The sequence below is a fragment of the Rousettus aegyptiacus genome, unplaced genomic scaffold (assembly GCF_014176215.1).
Source record: "Rousettus aegyptiacus isolate mRouAeg1 unplaced genomic scaffold, mRouAeg1.p scaffold_m13_p_10, whole genome shotgun sequence".
NCBI classification, from domain to species: domain Eukaryota; kingdom Metazoa; phylum Chordata; class Mammalia; order Chiroptera; family Pteropodidae; genus Rousettus; species Rousettus aegyptiacus.
Genome location: NW_023416285.1, coordinates 44,657,768 through 44,680,988, shown reverse-complemented (window position 1 = coordinate 44,680,988; position 23,221 = coordinate 44,657,768). Strand labels below are relative to the sequence as shown.

At 37.8% G+C, this 23,221-nt stretch overlaps 1 protein-coding gene and 2 pseudogenes across 6 annotated transcripts in view; 1 reads left to right on the top strand and 2 right to left on the bottom strand.

Moving 5' to 3' along the window:
* The window catches only part of HNRNPD (heterogeneous nuclear ribonucleoprotein D), a 17,371-nt gene extending 2,905 nt beyond the window's left edge, over nucleotides 1–14,466 (bottom strand). For 2 of the 6 annotated variants that reach the window (XM_016156190.2, XM_016156194.2), the window contains exons 1-6: nucleotides 13,851–14,466; nucleotides 11,941–11,997; nucleotides 2,550–2,718; nucleotides 1,724–1,885; nucleotides 592–723; nucleotides 50–149 (exon numbers count right to left, since the gene is read on the bottom strand). In XM_016156190.2, coding sequence (XP_016011676.1) covers nucleotides 50–149; nucleotides 592–723; nucleotides 1,724–1,885; nucleotides 2,550–2,718; nucleotides 11,941–11,997; nucleotides 13,851–14,083 — 853 coding nt within the window. In that variant the 5' untranslated portion in view covers nucleotides 14,084–14,466. The remainder of the gene's footprint in view (nucleotides 1–49; nucleotides 150–591; nucleotides 724–1,723; nucleotides 1,886–2,549; nucleotides 2,719–11,940; nucleotides 11,998–13,850) is intronic. The other 4 variants (XM_016156193.2, XM_016156197.2, XR_001598308.2 and 1 more) reach the window with 3 other exon arrangements.
* LOC118608760 lies at nucleotides 4,084–4,202 on the bottom strand (annotated as a pseudogene).
* Nucleotides 14,467–17,539: 3,073 nt separating the features above from the next.
* Nucleotides 17,540–17,658, top strand: LOC118609177 (annotated as a pseudogene).
* Nucleotides 17,659–23,221: the final 5,563 nt, after the last annotated feature.

The following is a 23,221-nucleotide window of genomic DNA, read 5'->3' as shown; positions in this document are numbered from 1 at the left end:
TTAAAAAGCAGAAAAGCTTAAGATAGAGTAAACTTAGGCTCTAGCTTACCACCACCTCTTCCACGAGCTCTTCCTGCAAATCCTCCTCTAGATCCCCACTGTTGCTGTTGCTGATACTGTTCCTTCGACATGGCTACTTTTATTTCACACTAAAAGAGAAAAAATATGTTATTATATTGAATCAAGAAAATAGACAAAAACAAAACAAAAACATCAAAGTTTATAATAACCAGAGTAGCCAGTACTATCTAAAATACAGTTGGCTAATTTGATACATTCCTCACAATCAGTCAATTAAAAACATTAGTTCTTAAATAAATAATCACTTCTGATATTATCAAAGTATTTGCTTGAGATGTTATGACTCGTCCTCAAAAAATTTCTTAGTAAAGTCTAGACCAAAATTCACTTAAAAACAAATGTTAACCTCCTGCTCCCCAATAAAAGCAAAAATAGTTGATCCATGACTTTGAAAAATAAGGAGCTCAGGAGGCCTTTTTAACACACAAGCATGCCAAATGAAGCCTTTACAGAAAGCTAGATGATTAAATTATAGTTTTCAAGTCTCCAATTAAATGGATGCTAACTTACTTTACTAAGACCAACATTGTGGTATTTCTTTTCCATTATCTTCTTTACTGGTTCCTCTTCCTTAAAGGTAATAAAGCAGAATCCACGCCTCTTATTGGTCTTGTTGTCCATGGGGAGCTCTATGGATTCCACCTGACATAAAAAAAATTTTAATACTTTAATTTGTATGTTAACAGCAAGAGCACAAATTTAGTAGGGAAAGTACACAAAGAAAGTATGTTTGACTCTAGAGCTCTATTCTGCTATGTTCCTCTCACTGTTAATGCTGATCTTTTCAAAGAATTCTTTAAATTAGAATATCCACTCCCCCTAAAACGTCTTCAGAAACCTGTTATAAAAACAAGCTTCACAGGGTCCTACCTAATATTTGTTATGTAATTCAAGTCACAAACTTGAATGCTCACCAAGAACAAGGAAACAGCCATTTCTAAGAACAAGAGAATAAAAGTGACTGCATTTGGGAGAAAATGAACAATGGTACAGACCACTGAACACTGGAGAATATATGACCACCGAAAAGTAGATGCTCCTACTATTCTTAGATGGCTACTGCCAATGTAAGCAGTTCCAATGTTGCTTGCACTTACAAATAAATATTAAGCCACAAATCTCTTAGTCTTAAATCATTAATTCATAAAAGAAACCTCATCTGACTATTTCACTAAGTCTATAATTAGCCTTATAAAATTTGCATGTATGCACGTATTTTATACTGAGAAGGTACCAAACCTATTCTTAATTTATTCCTTTCCTTTTCTCAACCAAATCATTTTCTTCTATATCTTGAGTAATCCAATCTGGATTTCTTCCTCATGTCTGCATTTTTATTTCTTCTATTAAGCTGGTAAATTCTTCAAGAATGTCTATTTCATCTTTGTGTACCCTGTGTCCAGCAATGCTATTTTCATATGGCATTCCTCAATAAATAAGAAAATGCAATCCTCTAACCTTCATAGATCCACTAAGTATTTAAAATATCCTTATTGCAAAAATAATCACATAATCTGTCCAAACAACAAAACTGAAAAACCCAGTGAAAAACGCTAATGACAATTATAATCATCCTATTTTTGGAAGTTAAAAAAAAAAAAAAAAAAAAAAAAAAAAAACCCTGGGTCAAAACATCACATACCTCACCAAAACCACCAAAGTACTCTCTTATTTTCTCTTCAGGTGTATCTGGAGAAAGGCCACCAACAAAAATTTTTTTAACAGGCTCTTTTGTTTTCATGGCTTTGGCCCTTTTAGGATCAATCACTTTCCCATTCAATTTATGTTCTTTCTGATCCATGACCTAAGGAAATTGAAGTTTTTCATTTTAAATATGTGTATCTTAAGTTCAGAGACTATTAACTTAAAAAATAATTATAGTTAAATAAACATAGCTAATGCTAGGCACAAGCTGACTGGCTTTTGATTGTCAAATTGTGGTGATATGACACCAGCTAACACACACCAGTGTTTAAACATAAAGATTAATAAGAATGGGAAGAAACAATTTAACGAACAACTCGAAAATATCACACTTTTAACTGTCGGCAATATAAACACGATTGCTACTTCCTTTTAGCCCAAGACTAAAAAGAGTAAGTTGACAGTTTCTTGCCTAGCAAATTTCAAGCTCTGTTCTGTGAACTTGTCACAGCTAGCACATTCTTTTAACAAAGCATCTTAAAGTCTCAATATTTTAAAAATTTAAATTTAGTAGAGCCTGGCACACAGAAAGTATTCATTCATTAAACAACTTTTTAATACTTGGGCATACTTTTAATTTTTTATTAAAATATAGTTGGCATAGTAAACAATTCTTGAATTCAACTCTTTATAAAACGTATTGGCAAGAATTGTGTCTTCTTTCGTATTACTGCAAAAGGGGAAATCACAAATAATGGGCAAATTAATTTTATAAAACTATCCACATATTTTATATTAACTGATGAGAACACATAACACACTACCTTATCTACACTCTCCGACTCTTTAAATAGCACAAAGCCAAAACCCCTTGATCGCCCTGTGATAGGATCTAACTTCAGAGTGCAGTCTACAACTTCACCAAATTTGGAGAAGTAGTCCTTCAGATCTTTCTTTGTAGTGTCCCAGCTAAGGCCTCCTATAAACATTTTCCTGTAAAGACAAAAAGCAATATTAAAATGCTAAAAAAAAATTTCTTTTTTCAAACTTGCCGTAAGTATCCACATCATTAAGACCTTTTTCAAACTGCACCAATTTACAGGGCAGTATACATAAATGTCATTCTTCTTACATAGTCATGTATCAAAAACACCCTATTCCAGTTTGGAAAGGTTTGCTACTGCTGCACCTGCATAATTACAATAGTGAGCAAGCAGCAGATCAAATCTTTTGACTTGCCAAAAAAAAATGTTATTGCCAAAGTAAAAATACTGTACGTTGTCTTCCTTAAATTACAAGTTAAATATTGGTAACAGAAAACAGAATTTTAGCTTCCAATTTCTTTCAAAATCTTCACTGTACTTATAAAAAGGCGATGAAGTCCCTATGATCACAGCAATAGCATGTCTATGCTGAAGCTTTCTATTTAACAATTCACAACTCTTAGCACATAAAAAAGAAAATGTCTAAGTCTCACAATTAAGTTGTAAACCAAGTTTTTTGATGTGCTAAGAGTCCTTAAAGATAAAATAATCATGTAAACAATTCATGCGAACCTTAAGAATTATCCACTGAAGCACAATCAGCTAATTAACCTAATTTATTTACAGTAGAACCTCAGTTAACCAGCAGTAAAATATTTAAACCTTCAAAATGCTAAACATGACCGGTGGGGTAGTAAATGGAAATCACCAAGACACTTTAAGACTGAAAATATATAATACCCCTCTAAAAAAAATTTAACGTGAAATCTTTAACAGCAAATGGCCATAAAGCTCTCATCAGCAGCTCTGTGATCTGTTTAGATCTGCTCCCTGTGCCCCCCTCCGAAAATGAGCTACCATTTATCTCCTACCCTTTAAAGAGACAGGACTGGAGATTTTTAAGGATAAACTGTCAGAATTTGTTATGTGAGGGATAAAAATTTCACCACGGGAATAAAAGCATCCTTGCTCAATGATTTCTTTGTAACTGGCGTGGTCAAGGGTGGAATGGGGATATAGTACTAATTTCCAGCTCTGGAAAGTAAATTAAAGCAGAAAACATCTACACCTTGTGGGCTTTGAGGATTTTGTCCCTAAAGCCAATTCTTAAAACAAGAGGCCAATTTTATCCTTAGAATATGATCTTGCTTCTGCTTCTCCCTAAAGATGCCAGATTAACTGAGGTGTTACTGATCTTACTATTTTAACCACAAACTTATTTTTTCTTCTAATGACAAAGTTAACTTTTAATGCAAAAGAAGTCTTACTTAAGGCACATACTATTCTTCCCATTATTTTTTTAGGCCAGGCAATCCTTGGTTGACCTCACAGATTGCAAGGATCTTATAAAGCTTACAATCTTTTTTTTTTAACACGCCTACAGCACCTGGTCTTCCTAGGTGGTCTCCCATCCAAGTACTAACCAGACCCGACCCTGCGTGGCTTCCGAGATCAGACGGGATCGGGCTTGTTCAGGGTAGCATGGCCGTAGACTGTCTTTCCATTTCAAGTTGTTTCAACTTGTACTTGAATTGTAGAGCTGGGCCTTTATATACTTAACTGTCAAGACTTTCTCTAATAAAATGCCCATGTTTGAAGTAATCTTTATTAATCCTTTTTATATTTTATCATCAAAGGAACAAAAGCACCCAAGTTGTATAGGTATTTTTAATGTTTATTGCCAATTTCATGAGAGGAAAGTTGAGGTATTTTCAATTACATTTTCTTTCATTCGAATAATGCATCTTCTAATATTCAATACTAATCACTTAAAATTGCCTTAAATACCTTATTTTTTAAACTAAAGATCCACAGCACTTCGTTCAGAGGATATAATTCATTACCAGCATTTATTCTTTCAAGGTGAGGACACTAACATCTTTTTAAAGGTGAGAAAGAAAACAAACTACTAAAGCAAGGACCTCTTGCTCAGATTATCCATACCAAATCCAGAACAGAAACAACTTCAATTAAGTTGAAATTTAACTATTAAATTACCACTTCTGTAGTTATTACAGAAATTTTTCATTGATAATTTAAGTTTTTGACATTATTTCAGCCTGAAGAGAATATCTGAGGAATGGATCAAAAAGACGCAGAATTTTCTTGCCTTTCAACTGCAGTTTTTTTAAATAAGACTTATTTATTGAGACAGAACTAGTATTTATTTAACCAAGGCAGTGTTTATATTGAATTAAGTGTCCTTAATTTAAAATTAAGAAACAAAAAATGACAAAAAAAAATCACTTATAACAAGAACGAGGCCTGTTCTATTATTCACAAGCCCCAAATGTTTTTTTTACAACATAGAAAGTCAGTTTTCTTAAATATCAGATAAGCATACTAATTCATCAAATAGCCCAATAAAGTGCTCTCCAAAGAAACTTCCCACCTTTAATATTTAATAGTCTTTGGTAGAGAGGTTAAATGTCTACTACTTTAGAACTGAAATGTCACTAAAAATGCTAGCTATCCTTCCTAAATAATCAAATCCCATTTACCCAGAATATAATAAAATACTCTGGGTCAACTATAATTTACACATATTCCATAGAATGATCATTATTTCTCAAAAAATTAGAGCAAAATATGTAGACAAACTTCAGCTATCCAGCACCTTTAGAGAAGCCAGATACTCCACCTTCCTTAAAGCGCTGCTAGCCTTCCCTAATCTCTCCCCAATTGTTTTTTAACCTCTATTTGGAATGAATTTTTTTCTACAAAATATCACACTCTTCTGCCTTCTTAATCAAATACAGTAATCATGATTTAACGCTATCGGTCATCCCCACTATGCTACTATAGCATGCCCATAGGGTCTTCCGAAATCAGAGAGCTATTTTTTAATACACTATAAGTACATCTCGTTTCTTAGCTCTTTTAACAGTTCTTATTTTGCCAGACTAATCACCAGATATTGTTCTAGAACACCTCCCCCTCCCATTTCATAGGGTAGGTAGGTACCTGGCACTCAAACTTTTCAAATTTTGTGTAACGTAAAAGTAAACAGCCTCTAAGCAAACAGCCCAAGTGGCAAATGCATTACCATTTTGGCAGCCCAAAATGCTTTTTCTTCTGCTTTAATAAGGTTGCTGCACAATAGACAACCAGACAGGTAAATATACTGCGATGAACACAAACTATATGTACCAAATCCATTCCACCTTTACTCAGTAGACACACCAAGATATAACAGTATAGTAAGAAAAGGCCTGTTATCTTAATTCTGGATAAATTGTAACTTTTCTTAGCCTCTCTAGAACATCAGCTTTCTTGACATGCTCTCCCTCAAATTATGAGATGGTATATGATGCCAATTTAAATTTTCTATATTTTCTATTATTGTATCTTGCTTGAAGCACAATACCTATTGTCCATGCAGATTACCTCTGCTGCCTTGAATACAAAGACTGACTTTCAAGTTGCTGTCACTCCTGCGGTGCACACAATTTATAATGAAGTAGAGAACCCCAGAAAAATCCTAAACAGCGAAGTTAAAACTACATCACGAGATTTGTTTAAGTAGCAACAAAAATGGGTCCCTAATGCTGCAATACAAGTTTCAAATGTGATTTAGTTGTAAGTGAATCAATCCCACTCAAAATGTAAGACTTCCTGTACAGTATTTTATTAACAAAGTTTAATTTCTTAAAACTATTTATAAGCTATTTAGCTACTCACTTCAAAATACCTGCTCAACAACAAAAATAAATATAAAACACCTACTCAACAGTTGAAATCTCTTTACTTATACAGATACTGAAATTACACCATATTATAATATTAAATGACAGGCATAAAGTTATACAACTCAGTGGAAATAACTTTATCTAAGTGCTATGCAGTGTCATTTAGAAATTTAGGCTGCTTTGTGGGAAATACTTTTAGAGAAAGTAAATTTAGAAGCAGTAAGCCAAATGGCCTGGGTTTAAATCCTACATCCACCACTTACTAACTGTATGACCCTGAGGGGGAAAAAAATTCCAAGGTTGTTTCTACATCTGTACAAGAGGAGAAAAAAACTTAGAGCCTACCTCATAAATCTGCAAGTGAGGATTAAATGAACAAACACTACAAGGGCAGCACAGGACACAATCTGATATATTTTAAGTGCTCAATAAAAGTTATTATTTAGAAATGGGAGAGCACAATCTTAAGAATAATTTAATAAAGCACTGTTTTCATTTACTCAATGGCATTTTTAAAAATCTGCATGGAGTCTGCGGAGATGCCATCCTGAACATGACCGATCTTGTCTGATCTCAGAACCTAAGCAGGGTCGGGCCTGGTTAGTACTTGGATGGCAGACCAACTAGGAAGACCAGGTACTATAAACGAGGAAAAAAAAATCTGTGTGGGCTATATGAAGGTTCAACTTTATAGGGAACAGGCCAGGATGGATTTTATTAAATGAATCCTAACATTATTCTCAGACTTAACCCAAAATTTTTAAAGTATCCCATGCAAATACGTATACTGAAAATTAGGTTCAAGATCCTAAAAATATAGGTTCAAAACCTCTGACTTGTTTGTACTCTACATAATCGCCAGTAATTTTGGTAAGAAATAATTTCAAAATATAAAAGGCAATAAATACATATGGAGCAGTGCTAGCTGGTGAAGAATGTTCTGATTTAATATTCCTTTTTTTTTTTTTTTTTTTTGCCATCCGAGAAACTTAATCTCTGTACTATTAAGGTCACTAGATTTAACACTCCAAAGCCAACAGTATTTTATTTAAAGATACTTCCCCCAACTAGTCTTTACTGTGAAACACCTCATTCAAGGTAAAATAATAAGCACCATTACAGTTTCTCTCAATTTTGGAATAGGAACCAAAAAAATAATCTAACTTTCAAACACTTCCTAATAAGTCTTAATCTTCTATTCCTAGCTTCATAACAAGTTCTGACAGTTTAAAAAAATACAACAATGTAAATGTGAGTTACATTTCAAGTACACAACAGGGCTGGCCAATCACTGTCACCTTTTACTGTAATGTTCCTCAAGTAATGTTACCACTAATCATTATTTTAAAAAATTTTCTGGTGTTTTATCATTGTAATTATTATTCCTTTAAAATCCTAAAATGACAAGTATAATGAAATATCACCAACACATACCTGATTTTCCCTCAGAAATTCTAGATTTAAAGTCACCACTTACCTATATAGGAAGGGGTGGGTTTACTTTATGCAACTAGGCAATATAACATCTCAGGGTAATCATTTTAGATTGTGTAAAAAACACCTTTGGAAACAGCTTGACAAACTTTTAACAAGTCAATAGAAAAAGACCAATTCCTCTAGCCCAGTATATGAAATCTCATTATTTCATACAAAATGAACCTAAATGACTAAAAAAGGTATGTTGAAAACAGATGATAAATTAAACATGAATAAATTTTAAATGTTTAACCCAGTATCTCTCCCCTTTTCTTTCATTTCATTCCAAGGCAGGAATGACATCTAATATTTTTACTTTTAAAATAAACTCTCAATCAGCTTTAATAAGGTAAACTCTCATCTACCTGGAGGTTAAGGAATGGGTTTCCTTAACCTAGAGGTTAAGGTTCTGGTTAACTGAGATTACTACACATTCGTAATTCTATAAAGATTTCTAATAAAATCAATTTACTTTATCAATACTAAACTCAGAAAATTTTCACCTTTACTAATGAAATTTCAGAATCATGTTACTTTTTAACAGTATAGGAGAAAATTATAGAAGATTCATTCCATGACACTGCCTGTTACTTTTTGAATATATTTGCTGGTAATTTTTCACCATTCTCAGAAGACTAAAGCTGTTTGGGCTTTGTGATAGTTTCAAGTCTTAAGCAAGCAGAATTTACAGAACATGACCCAATACTTAAAACTATCACCTTGATTATTAGCCAAACACTGCCTGTAATACAAGTCTCCCCACCCACCCCCAAATAGTCTTAATGTCTAGCTCCAATGTACAATATAATACTGCAGAAACTAAAACATGCTTACCTTTACTCCACAGGAGTAAACCACTGGCAGTATCAACTATTAAGACACAGGATAAATACACACAAGCTATGAAAGCAGGCTACGTAGTCAATCTTCCTGTGGTGAGCATTGTTCCAACACATAATCAGCAAACCAAGTAACAAATGATATATATTACCTGAGACCACACTGTTGGAAGTGAAGTAACAGAAACAGATTCCACGCTTCCAGCATCCAGTTCAGTGCCCTATCTACTAAAACGTTGAAGCAGAACTAAAGTGAAATAAAACTTGAACTAAGAGAAGTTTGTTTCACTCCATTTGTGAACCTGCACACACACTTGAGGTGCACAGCTTTAGGTGGAATAGGAAAAAAGTTATTATTCCATTCCTTTTTAAATGCTTTCAAGTACATATAACTTGAAGGCTAAAACTAATCATCCTAAATTTTGGCCATAAATCATGACGATTCAAAACTTTCATATATTAAGGCAGCCTTACGGATAACAAAATACCCAGGCAATACTAAAAACACACAGTAAATACACCTAGTTTATGGAAGAGGCCACATCACTTGAGGAGAAATAAACAGACTTATAACAAGTGTATTTATTTCAAAAATTAGCCCTGAAAAATTTCAATGATATTCTCCAATTCCAAATTTAAAAGGTCAGGTGATTTTTTTAGTATTTTTCATAATAAGAGTTCGAAATGAAAAGAATTTAATGTCCCTCCCTTTTATGTGCACCATCTCAAGATTTGGGGGCATCAATTCCTGCAATTGTAACACTGGAAACCTGTCAAAGGTTCCAAAGACTGCTAAGATTCAGACCCATCTAATCAAGGTCTCAACTTATAGTAAACCCAACTTTACCAAATCAAAGGCCAGTAAAGTTGGCATGAAACTACTCTAAAAGTAACTGTTTTGCAAAGCAACGTTCGGAATAGCCCAGAAACACTAGGATATAGATTATAATCTCAAATACTTAAAACAAAAACATGTAGTCCCATTTTTTAAATTAGACAGGAAACACCTATAGCAGAATTCACTAAATTCCCCAACAGGAAGAATTGCACTTGAGCTTATACACTAATGATTAGAGAACTAGATCAAACTTGTTATTAGTAAAATGTTGCTGTACTCTGATAACTGAATGGGACTATTTTGCTTCTTGCCCAATCCAATGCAGACAAGTCAATGTACCTATCTTGTAAAACTGTCTGAAAGCTAACACAATATTACAGTTTTCCACTGATCGTGACATTTCAAAATTTGTCTCCAGGTAGAGCTCACTTCAAGTACCTACCCTACAAAAAATTGCAGACCTATAGAAAACGAATCCACACCAAAATGGGAAATTTCCAGTGCAAATGCTTTTAAGCAGAAACTAAAGATGTTAAAGTTGTAGAGATTAAAATGAGTGAACTCAGGAAGGAAATTTACTATGGAAATGAGACTAAGTATTCTAAAGGTCCATAGTAAACTGTAGAAACATCCGCTAAAGTTATAACAGGAATATCCTCCTAAAAACAGCTATTTATTCTTACACTCAAATTTTAAAACCTTAAGTCTACTACAAATTGATTTTTAAAATATTTTTAGGGTGAAACTGTAATTACTTTATTCCCAAGTTAGAACTGTAAAAATAAATGCACGCAGAAATATTTAAGAATTAAATTTAGATGACTTTTGTATCTTGTAAGCAGTCTTACCCCTCACTATTCAGATTATGAAATCGCTGCCCAATTTCCCTCAACCTGGGAGACAGAAAAGAACAGATGGGTGGCAAGTGCAGACACCAAAAAAGGTTTATAGTGACCTTAAGATTTTTTTGTTGTTGTTTAAAAAGAAAAATGAGTATCTGTAACAGGATGAAACTGGATGACTGGGCAGTCTTTTTAATACATCATTCATTAAATGTAAACTTAAATGACCTCAGTAAAATTCTATTTTCAGTGGATGATAGATAATTGGTCGGAATCTATATTACGACCATATTTTCCTAAGAGGTCACTTAAAAACTTGTACTTATATTAGTTACCAGGGTAAGTATAATTCCTACAGGAGTCAAAACAGTGACCTTCAACCTAAGTTCATGGTCCTTTCTAATTACTGAAAATAATTGCTTATGTAAGATTTGAAATATGTGATGAAGTAGTTATAGTTTAATTAATCTTAGTTTGCCACTATTATCAGTGAAATTGAACTATCACAGTGCCAAACAAAAGACATAATTTACATCAAAAACATTTTTATTCTGTATGTGAAACTGACCCATTTTTTATTTTCTCTTTAAGCCTACTGTTTCCAGTCTCCTCTATCTCCAATATAAACTGGTCGGAATTCGAGAATACAGTAATACGTAAAGCTAGTGTAAAATTTAAATGTTATCCCAACTGGGTTCTTAAATTGTAATGTAATTAGTACACATATGAATCAACTATCTGCAAATACTGGCCCTCTAAACTCCAGTGGTGGTGAATACAAACTCCTGGAAAACTCAAATATAATCCTAAAGGCAGAAAGATGAACATTTAGGAAAGGGAGTGATAAAAAGAACAAATACTCAATCTACCAGCCTTCCAAAGAGAAATCATGCAATTGTGAATACATGTCAACCAACCAACTGTAATTAACATTCCAGCCAAATCACACAAAATAAAAAATCTGATTTAAGAGCTGAAGTGGAAGGCCACATCAGCCTGCCTCTGAATACTACATATCCAATTCTTATTCAAGTTTTATTTACAAATATGGTTGGTGCTAAAACATACATTTTTGCATTAATACATATTCACACTATTTTAAAAATAGTTTTGCTTTAAACATCTCCAGAATATTTCAGTATAACATGCAAGACAATTTAAACACGAGATTTTAAATCACGTAACCTTTATGTTTAGCAGTAAACTTAGAATTCCAAAAACATTGTCTTAACAAAAATCAAATTTGAAATTACAGTAATATTTTTCTTGCCCAGATAAAAAAATATCATTACTAACTATATTAAGCTTTAACTGGCCAAACTACAATTACATGCATTATTACCACAGACCAAAAACCATGTAATAGCATCTGCTTTGCCCAAAGTTCACGATGCCTAAAAAGGTTTTTATATCCCAGGTATAAGAAATCCTACTGTACTAATGTCTAGAATTTCCTGGGGAGTCAATGGGCAACCAACCAAACACAGCCTCTGCAAGTTATAACTATTGAAACCTTTATAATACAAAAATAAAATTTAAAAGTTTTACCATTCTTCCCGCTGTGCCGTCGCTGCTTCAGAGTGTCGTGGGGAGGAGTTTGAATGGCTAGGGAATTAACAACCGGTACAGCAACCAATCAAAATTCTAGTTTTAGTTTTTGACATTGTTAGGGTTAAAAACTTTAATTCATTTACACTTCAGTTCAACAGGAGATAACTACAAAGGCAGCTGCTTTGTAACTTCAAAAATCTGGAGGGGTACCAGAAAGCCTGCCCCAAACAGCAAGTTATACCATTAATCATTTAGTGCCTCTGCCCAAAGAACAGAATTCGGAGGGGGGGGGGATAAAAGGCTTAAGTTTCCAAATATTTAACACATGCCTTTCTTAAATTAAACTATACATTACTCAAGATTAACTGATTAAGAAAAGCTACTTTCCCATCCCACCTTCACTCTCCCAAAGTAAGCACAATCAGCATGACAACAGGACAAATCTGCCTGGGCTGAGATTATTAAATCCTATCTCTACTCCAAACGCTCTCTCTCCTCCCTCCAAATCTTGCGTTCTTTCCCAATAAAGAAAATCATATTTTCTAACACTGGGTTAAGGCGATATTTTATTGTTTTTACCTTCCAACACCTTCTCCATGTTAATGTGAAAAAAATTCTCACACACACTACAAAAAGGAATGGAAGCATTAATCCAAGAGTGGTAGTCAGTAACGGGAAAGAAAACCCAGCCAAGATCCCCGATTTAGTCCCTCCAGCTAACTCCTGTATTATGCTCCCGCCTCTCCCAAATGCTGAATTTTACTGTATTGAGTCCAACTTGAATAAATACAACTAATTCCATTTGGAGGAAGCAAGTTACTACTTAAAAACTTGCACCAAAAAAAAGTCATGCCACAGCACAATACGAGATTTGTTCATTTTTGAAAGAAAGCTGGTGGGCCTCCTTTTAACAGTGTGGTAAGAGCGGGAAGGAGAAATCAAGAGAGACTAAAAAAGGATCCTCGGCAACTGCTGGGGAAAAAGGGGTTTTGTAAAAAGTGAAAACTGCACAGAAAAAGTAAAATGGGTGAGAGTACAATCTGTACAAACTGAGGAACCCAACAGCTGAGAGCGCGAAAAGGGTGCGCGGTTTGACTAACTCGGCGGGTGGGGGAAGGGCAGCCTGCAAGCCAGAGGTAGGTTAGAACAGCTCCAGTCAAGTGCAGGCCCCGCCGACCAAGAACTTAAGAAAAGCCCGTGGAGCAAAAACAACGTACCAACAGGCGATTTGGGGGAGAATTTCACCTAACTCAATTTGTTCCCCCAGACTGAAAGTTAGGGACTATGTAAGCAAGCCGTTGTGCGTTAGCGTGTAATGGAAAAACGAAGAGATGGAGGCGACTTATTCAAAATACAAAAAAAAAAAAAAAAAGTATTTGGCCTGAAGCCGAAACGGGAGCAGCAGAGGTGGTCAGCATACACTTTCCCCCAAAGCATGTGTTTATAAAAATAAAATTGCAGCGTCTCAGGATGCTAGAGTGAGGAGCACCAATTAAACCTTAGTTAAAGGGCTTTTTTGTCCGTCTGCGTTTTTTGCCCGGGACTTCAGAAAACGGGGAACAGAGTAAAGAGAAAAAAGGTACCCCTCGACAGGCGGGAAAAAATCCTGGCGGTTAAGTCGGTGGGAGGAGACCCATGGCAAGGGAGGGAACGAGGGCGGGCCGGGGAGCAGCATGGTGACGGCTAAAGGTGGAAACGTGGGTGATGGGGGAGGGGGCGATAAGCAGGCAGGGGGGCAAGGATATGAAAGCCCCAGGGAGCCCAACGAGAGAAGGGAAAAACCGTGCAAGGAGTCTACATAGGGGCCTGGAGTGCGAGCGGAGCGGGAACGAGGCCTAATGGCGGAGGACAGGAAGGGGGAGGGGGACTAGTTGGGCCTGGCTATCCCTGGGCCGCCCCTTACTCACCCTTCATCCTCCTCGTTCTTGCTGGCATCGATCTTCGCCCCCTCCGATTCGGCGCTGCCCCCTTCGGTGCCTCCGGCCGCGGTTCCGCCCCCGGTCCCGGCTCCGCTTCCCGCCGCCGCCACTGCCCCCTGCGCCGCCGCCACCATGGCTCCCTCCTGCTCGCCCGCTGAGCCGCCTACCGCCGCCGTTGCCGCCGCCGCCGCCCCGTCCCCGCCGAACTGCTCCTCCGACATAGTGCCACTACCTCCGCCGCCGAAGAGACTACACCCGCCGCTGCCGCGAACCGAAACTAGCAGCAAAGTAATCCCCGCCGCTGCCGCGCGCTCGCTGTACCGCGCGAAGCACACAACACGACAGAGAAGGCGCGCGTGGCTGCAAAGGCTCCTGCGCCTCTCCCTGGCCTGCCCCCCTCGCCTCCCACTCTCGCGCAGAGCGCACTCCCGCTCCCTTTGGCTACACTGAAAAAGAATAAGCAGCGGCGGCCGCTCTTGCCTCCTCCTCGCTTTAATGGCGCCGCCGCGGACCACCTAAAATGGCCGACGGAAGAACGGCGCGTCCCGATCACGTGACGCGCGAGCGCGCCCTTTGCACCTCCCCCGCCCCTTCTACCGCTATTTTTTCTCCCCCCTTCCTCCTCGGTCCCGCCCTCTCGCTCCCTTTTTATACCTTCCTCGCACGCGCCGCGCCGCACAGCTTGGGGCCTTTAAAAGGAACCGGAAATGGCGTTCGATAAGACGGCCGCGCGAGGATCATCGAGAACAAGGAGCGCTGTTTGGAAAGTGCGGCTAGAGATGCCCCTGCTTCTGCCCCCGCCCTTCCGAGGGTTCCTGGAGTCGGCTCACCCGGCCACCCCCTGCATCAGGCGGGAGCTCGGTCGTCGGATCGGGGTGTGGTGTCACCTCCCAGAAGACCACCGTGCGCTTGTCGCTTTGGGGTTGTGGAGGGGAGCCGCGCACTCGGCGGCTTCTATGTCCTAGAAATATCCGGCCCCAGAAAAGAAGGAGGCAACCCTGAAGTTTCGGCCTCGTGCCTCCGGCTCTGTCCAGAGCTGCGCCCGGAGCGCCTGGCTCGCCGTACGCGGAGCGAGGCGCCGCTGCGCGCATGCATGGACTGCCGCAGATTTTCTGCCTGCTGTAGTTGCCCGCGACCAGGTGACATTGAGGTTTCCCCTGCTGTCGCCGCCGCGCTTTCCGACCCGGGGCGGGCTCTCTCAGACCGCTGACAATTAGGAGTTGTTTTTTTCTTTTAAGAGTTGCTTTCCAAATAAGATTTTTCCTTGCCTGCATTTCTCCTGAATTTTTTCGTCTCAAGAAGTAGGTAATTTGCACATTTTAAAGAACTAGGATTGTTTTTGCTTTATTTGAAGGTCTTAAAACCTACCACGATTCTTCGAAAATACTGAGTGGGAAGTGTGTTATTAGATGAACCAAGGTTTCATTTAATTTAGCGAGTTTTAGTTTTTGTTCTAAATAGAACATATAAATTCTGCGAATCATCTTCACAGGGTTCCTGAGTTTGTTGTTGGATTTGGGTGTGTTTTTTTAAACACCACTAGGCGTTACATGCAGGGTAACAGTAAAGTTCTTTTTAATCCATTAAAAATCCCAAATGCTTTGGCTGGAAACTAGATTATTCGAGCTTTGGGATTTGCAGTTTCCTGCAATACACCCAGGAAAAAAATACTTTGTAGGTACTTAGGCAACAAATATTTGCGTGTTTAGCGTGTACCCAAGCACAAAGAAAACAGATGAGTGCAAAATACAGCAAAGAATTCAAGAGTTTAAATATTTGTTTTCCACTATGTAATTAAATGCATTTTTCAATTGAATATTATCCAAAAATCTCAAAGGAAGATTAAAAATATCTGATTTTTATTGTTAATCAAGTTAGCAGAATTGGCATTACAGAATAATTAAAACTCAGGGGTACAGATAAGTTTTGAAAACGTCTTAAAATGTAATCTCACTGAATTCCTGTATTAAGCAAATCACACACAGGCAATGCCAAAAACAGGTATCTTAGATCAAGTTGTAGACTTCGGTTATGTTTTCACCTGTAAAAGTAGTAGCCAAGGAGAAAGTTGGGTATTGTGCTCAAGCCAATATTCCAATTTAGAGACAAATCACCTAAAGGGAGGTGTCTTGAATCTTTTCTGTCTTCAAGAGGATTTATTTGCTTTAGACATGCCTCACGTTTTAGTAATAGACTTTCCCAAAAGGTCCATTTTAATTAATATGTAGCCCAGTAGTTTCTGAACTTCTTGGAATTTTTAAAAAATGTTTATTTAAAAAATAAGAATGATTTTAAAGCTAACACCTTTACTGTGATACATGAGTATGTAAGATGCCGTGTCACTCATATCTGTATATAATGGTCCAGATCTCTGCAACCGGTGCTCCTACATCGGCCCAACGTTCCCTCTTAGAACTTGCTTAACTTGAACCTCAGTTCTTTTCACATTCTTCATCTGCCTGGTAAACTTATTCACCCTTCAGTAATCAAATGCTACTTCTGTGAAGCTTTTTCTGAATCCCTGAGGCAGAATTAATCATCCCTTCTCAGTCTTTGTCCTTACTTCTGTTATTCTTAATATGCAGTTGTACTAGATTGTGAGTTCCTGGAGAGCAAAGACAGTGTGTTCTGTGTGTCCTCCCAACCTCACTCACAAACATGCACATATGTACATATAGTAGACTATTTGCTAGTTGAATTATTTGACACATACGATGAAATACTAGATATTTCTAACGAGATAGATTTGGGGCCCTTCAGGCAAATTAGGTATGCTTCCAAAAACTTAAAACGGTTCCTCTCCCCACCATCCCATTTCATCTCTGGCATAAAAACACTTCCTCAAACCACTTGCTGACATGTGGATTCCTTAAGGAGAAAACCAAACCTTTATCTCACATTTATTGGTAAGAAATGTTTCAGTGGCTGAAGATGATATACTGGTGTTGTATTAGACTGGCCCAAACCACTGCAAGGAAACAATATCCCCTCTCAATGTCCGTGACATCAAAAATGTCATTGCTTTAGAAGGTTGCAGTGTATTTCAGATAACACACTGCAATACTGGATCCTCATTGAATTTAACCTTTGTGAATAACTACAGAAAAAACTGGAATACTTAGAAGAAGCAAAAAAAAGTTCACTTGAGATTAAAACGGAATTACTTTTACCCAGGAAGAGATGTATACACCTAAGTCAAGGAGTCACAGTTTTAATTTGCTAAATATACAAACAGGGCAAGCGTATCCTACACTGAAAACTTTTTAAGTGGCATATGCATTCCATTTGGCAACCTAGAATAAACAGTATCCAGAAGAAACAACAGGAAGAACCCATTTCCTGTACAAGGTACACACTTGAGCTCTTCTACAACCATGTGTAGACAGCCACTTACTTGCAGAAGCCCATCAGTAGGATTAAAACATTTTGTTGAAGCATTAGCTAGTGATTTTAGGTGGTGACCAATTGCCAAAAAGTGAACAATCAACCTGTCCTTCCTAGAGGTCAGGAAGTTCTCACTTCACTTAGAAAAACTAGAGGCAGTATCACTGAACTGTCAGATTTTACTTCAGCAAGTCTATTGTAGAATCTGAATTCTGCTTAACCACAGATGTCTGTCTATATGTTGCTGAACATGGGACAGGTACATTTATGGTGCTGGCAATATAACTAAAACAGTCTATGGCCATGCCACTCTGAACAAGCCCAATCCCATCTGATCTCCAAAGCTAAGCAGGGTCAGGCCTGGTTAGTACTTGCATGGGAGGCCACCTAGGAAGACCAGGTGCTGTAGCATAAAAAATAAGTGATCTCATGGAACTGAAATTTCAGTTGGAGAGGCAAACAACAGACAAAATAAGTAGATGTGTAACAATTTTAGGTAGTAATAGGAAGAAAAATAAGGTGCTAGGGATAGACTATATACTATTTTAAATATGGAGAATTTAAGGAGCTAACTTTTTGAGTAAACCCTGAAGGAAGAAAGAAAGCCATACGCATAGCTTAGGGAAGACTAAAAGGCAAAAGCAGATGTATACTTGGCACTTTTAGTGAATGATGGAGGCCAGTGTGGCTGAATACTGGGAAGAAAGCAGAATAGGTCATATCTGAGAGATATCCAGGAATAAGTTCACCCAAGACCTTGTAAGCTGCCTTTAGCTCTTTGCTTTCATTAAAAATGCGATTAGAAACTACATGAGGGTTTTGAGCAGGAGAAGGGAATGACCTGATGAACTTTTTAAGTGGCCAGAATAATCCAGATAATTATAATCCGAATTATAATCCAGATCATTCCGAATATTGTATGGACAATAGGCTGGGAGGGTATCAGGAATGAGTTAGAAGGCCGCTGTTATGAGCCTTATCTGACAAGAGGCAAGTCTACAAATAGGGTGTTATTTAAATGTGGTCATGTAACTATTTCACAATAACTTTCTACAAAGAAAAATATGCTCTGATGACAACAAAGGATCATTAAAACAGCTGAATATTATCAATATTTCCAATAAAGAATAAGGTTATTTTAATTAAGAATTTTTTTCCTTCTTTTTCTCCCTCTTTTTGAAGTTCTGAGATGAAATTTTGATTACCTCTGCAGGTAGGGTTTTTTCCCAGAGCCTTTTCATAATCTTGCTTCAGGCATTACAGTAAATACAGTATTTTGACTTGAATTGAGTTCCGGCATCTTGGGTACTCCACACTTCTTTTTTCAGGGACCAAGGCTGAAGCCAAACAGTGTCAGGTTTTGCTTCATAGTGTACTTTTAAGATTGTTTTGCCTGCTAATTTATAATTGCCCTACTTAGTTCATAAGAGCTACTACAGTTCAAGGGAATTATTGAAAGATAACAATACAGAAAACTTGGGTTTTCAGATTAAGGTTCAACTAACATATTGAAAGCCTCAAAAATAAAAGGAACATACCTCTTGATTAGAGCCTTGTCCTTTGTTGCAGTGGCTCTGAGTTATTTGATACTCCTTATCCCATACAAACTGCATGAGAATAATCACTTCCTTACATCAGGACCAAGAGTTTTCAGAACAGTTGCTCAAAAGTCACATTTTTAAAAGTGAAACATAATCAAATAGTCGCCCCAATTAGAGTGCCCCCCAGACTGGATTTCCTTTGTAGGTAGAGAAGCCACCTGAATTTTTGTGTGACCCTGCCATCCCCACCCTGTGCTGGGAGGGCATCTTTCACAGTCTTCCTGACTATGGCTGTCAACTCTACCACTGCGTGCCAAACCTCAGGCAGGGAGGGGAGCACAGCTGGAGCAGGGACTGGCTCCGCTAGAATAAGTCCAGTCCTAGGGGCTTTTCAGAATTTGAAATCACCCTGGCCCCAACCCCAAGCCTGGCTCTCTACCCACGGCTCACCTCCCCAAGTTAAGGCTTTAGCCTATCAGAAGCTTTTGATTATCATCAATGGGACCTCTAGACACCAACTCTTCCTTGTCAATACCAATCTGTAGGGGGCTTTTAATATGTTTTAACTAGTTCATGTAGATGTTTTGGCTGCTGTAGTAGACATTTGCTACTTGCCCCGCCCCCCCTCCCCCAACATTGAGAGTTTTCCTTCTCTTAGTGAGAAGCCAGTTGGGCTGGTACAAGGGCTAGAGAACAAGTCAGCTAATCAAAATGAACTCAGCACCCCTGGTCACATCATTTATTTTGGGAAGGGCCAGGCCAAAGTCAGCCAATCACACTGAAGAACTTTTTGACACTTGAGTGAAATACTCTTGCAGTCTGGTCATTCATAAAAGCATGTAGCCAAAGGAACCACCAGAGTCTTTTGCAACAGAAAGATGCCTATGAAGTTAGGAGTCAAACGGCGTTGAAGAGTTACTCAGACATGGGAAGACAGGATACCAAGTCCTGGTCACATTCTTTGAGCCACCAGATCAATTTCTGCTTGTTATTCTCCCTACTTCTAAACTTAGTTGACTCAATAATTTCCCTTTACTAAGCCAGTTTGACCTGCCAGTTTATCTCTCAAAATCAAAAGTCTTCTAACTATGCTGAATCGTCAGCTTTGTATTACAACCTCCCACTTACACCATCTCTGCTTTGGAGTAGCCAGGAACATTTCCCAGAATCCCCTTCCTCTATAGTTCTGAGTAAAGTTTGCCAATGAGGGGTACTCAAAGTAGATCTGGAAGGCAGAGGAAAAAAGCTTTTATTCTCAGGAGATTGTGACAGCTACAAAGAATTCTCTTCTGCCAGGAGACTCTGGCAGTTTCCAGCTTCTCAGATCTCGCCACAAGTTCTCACATTGCAGTGGTGACAGCCAAACACAATGGTTTCTCAGACTTCTGTGCAAATTCCTGCTTTGCGGTCAATGTGACCATAGACAGCAGCTTCTCCACAAGCTCTGGCTTCTTAATTTATCTATGAATTCTGGTTTCATTTGCTCCAATGCTTTGAGCCCAAATCATTAGTGAATGTTCTCTAATCCTGCTGCAACTTCCAGACCTTCACTCCTCCAGCTTATGCATTCACCTAACCCATAGTCCCTACATTAAATTTCTATATTCCAGAATACTTGCAGCAGCATTGTTTTTCCTCACTAGTTACTGGTAATGGTAGTGATTTCCAGGATGCACAGAACTTTAAGGGTGGGAGTTGGTTCTCTAATTAGATTTCATTAGATTTAAAGGACCCCATTCCCAGTGATAATAGTAGTCCATGGTATACAGTGACAAATGGTCAATTATCACCTTGGATTACCAAGAATTTACTGCAATATGATAACATAGTGAAAATAAAGGGTACAAGGTCTGTGGAGTGGGGCAGCCATTTCAAATTAACACTAGAGAACTTAAAGAAAGAAAATGATCAGTTCAGGTGTAAATAAATTCCTACTTCAAGGTCTAGATAAGGAACCAGAAGATTTCTTACCTGCTGGGAGGCAGGGGAGGAACCTTACCTGATGTAACCACTGGGTCAAGATTGGTGAAAAACAACCCCCCAAAGTGACCATGAAGATAGCTGAATTATAAAGTAAATTGAATGCACTTTCAAGATCTATGTTAAAGTATTGATCAGGAAAGAGTGAAACTGAAAATTAGATGGGGGTACTTGGACAGATTTCCATGAAGCTGAGGACCTCAAACCTTAGAATTTTGCTTAGCCTTCTTTGCCAACAAAATAGCTTTTCCTACTGTGGTAAGCTGAATAATGGCCCCCAAAGATAACCACTTCCTAATCCCTAAAACTTGTAAATATGTTACCTTATATGGCAAAAGGGATTGTGTAGCTGTGATTAAATTAAGGTTCTTGAAATGGGAAGATTATCTGGGTATGTCCGGTGTCATCCCAGGATCCTTATATGAGGGAAGCAGGAGAGTCAGAGTCAGAAAGAGATATTTGAAGAGGATACACCGCTAGCTTTGAGGATGAAGGAAGGGGACCACACGCCAAGGAAAGCATGTAGACTCTAGAGGCTGGAAAAGGCAAGGAAAGAAATTCTCTCAGCCTCCAGAAGGAACACAGCTCTGCTGACACCTTAAGATAGCCCAATGAGACCTCCAGACCTGTAAGATAATAAATTTGTGTAGTTTTAAGCCTCTAAATTCATAATAATTTGTTACAGCAGCAATATGAAGCTGGTTCGTCTGGAGACTAGCCTCCCCTTGCCTGAAGAGCCTGTAAAGACCTATCCTGAAGTAGTTGCTTTGCAGAGGAATGTTGATCCTCTCAAGAACCATACCTATCACCTCTCATTTCATTGCTTCTAGACTAATAACTAGACACAAATCCTGGAAGACCCCAATAGAACAAGTACACATTACATAATCTGTGGTGTTGACCATAGTTTCACAAATTTAGAAAGCTGCTTGTAAAGATTGCTAAAACATTTCTCAAAAGTGATACAGTATTTGTTAAAGGGACTGCAGCATCAACATTTTTTTTTTTTTTTTTTGGTCTGCTGATAGTTTAACTATATGGCTGATAGTCTAGGTGACATACAGCTCTATTAATGGGAGCTGATTTTTTTCTTCAATATTACACCATGGTTATATGATGATGGTGATGATCCAGTAGAAAGACAAAAACTGGTGATGTATGTGGAAATGAGAGGATTATTGCAGAAGTCATATTCTTAAGTAGGTGAGAGGCGATGGGATCCAATGCACAAGATGGAATAGAGATGATTCTTTTATTGTATGGGAGGGAAGGAAGACTGCATGAAGACTGATGTAGATCCATGGATAGGTTTGGTGGTAAACAGATAATTAGTTCTGATTCCTTTTACTTTTTTTTTCCAGACAGTTAAGAAATGTCATTAGCTGAGAGTGAACAGGAGTGAAGATAGAGAAGATTTAAGAATATTAGGTAAATTGGAAACAAATTCTTTAGATCCAGGAAATACAAGACTTTTAAAATTGTTGATCAGGACAGGGCCCACATAGAAGTTTTTGGATAATGCTAAAATTTTGAAATTTGGATACTGGGTCTCTAAGAAGTTGGACAGAGGGTAGGAGCAGCCTTTTTGCACCACGTGAATCAAAGAAGCTGAGAACATAGGTTTGAGCATGAAGCCAGAGAGAGAATGAAGCAGATGTGTGGAAAGGACAGGAGACCAGAGGCCATGTGGCCCTGACGAGATGCAAATGGTATGTTGATGACATACCAGTCACCAACTTCTGTCAGCTGAACTTACTCCTTGGGTTATTTGCAGTGCTCCTGGTTCCCCTAGATTCACAATTTACATGAGCAAAACTAAGTAGGGTTCTGTTATTGTAACCGAAAACTTTGATCAAAAGCAATGATATATCAAATGCTATGCTAAAATCAGGATATAGTGTGTATATAGCATTTCGCTAATCTAGTATAATAACTGGTTCTTTGAGAAAATAATTAAAAAGGCAGTGACATGAAGCTAGATAATTATTTAATGATTTCATGCAGACTCAGGAGACCTGGAGGGGAGGGGGAGTGGCAGGAAGCAGTAATCACTACATACAATCCAGCTGTAATTTTTTTATCATTAAAAAAACGTATTTAATTTGAAGAGCGATATAAAATAAAGACAAATCACTCATAACTCTATCTTCCTAATATAACCACTCTGAGAATTTTGATGTGTTTCATGTCAGTTTTTTCCCTTATGTATTTTCTCTTAAACTGAAATTATAGTGTAAAATATAATTGCATATTCTACTTTTTCATCAGATATTATGCCATACATATTTCCTATTTGCTGCATAATCTTCATAGCTAAAATTGTAATGGCTGACTAATATTTTATTGAATAGATACATATACCATAAAAATAATACTGATTATCTTAGTGCCCAGCTTGAAATTCCAAAAAGAAATTCCCAACTTATTGAATATGGCTCTATTTTTATTACTAAA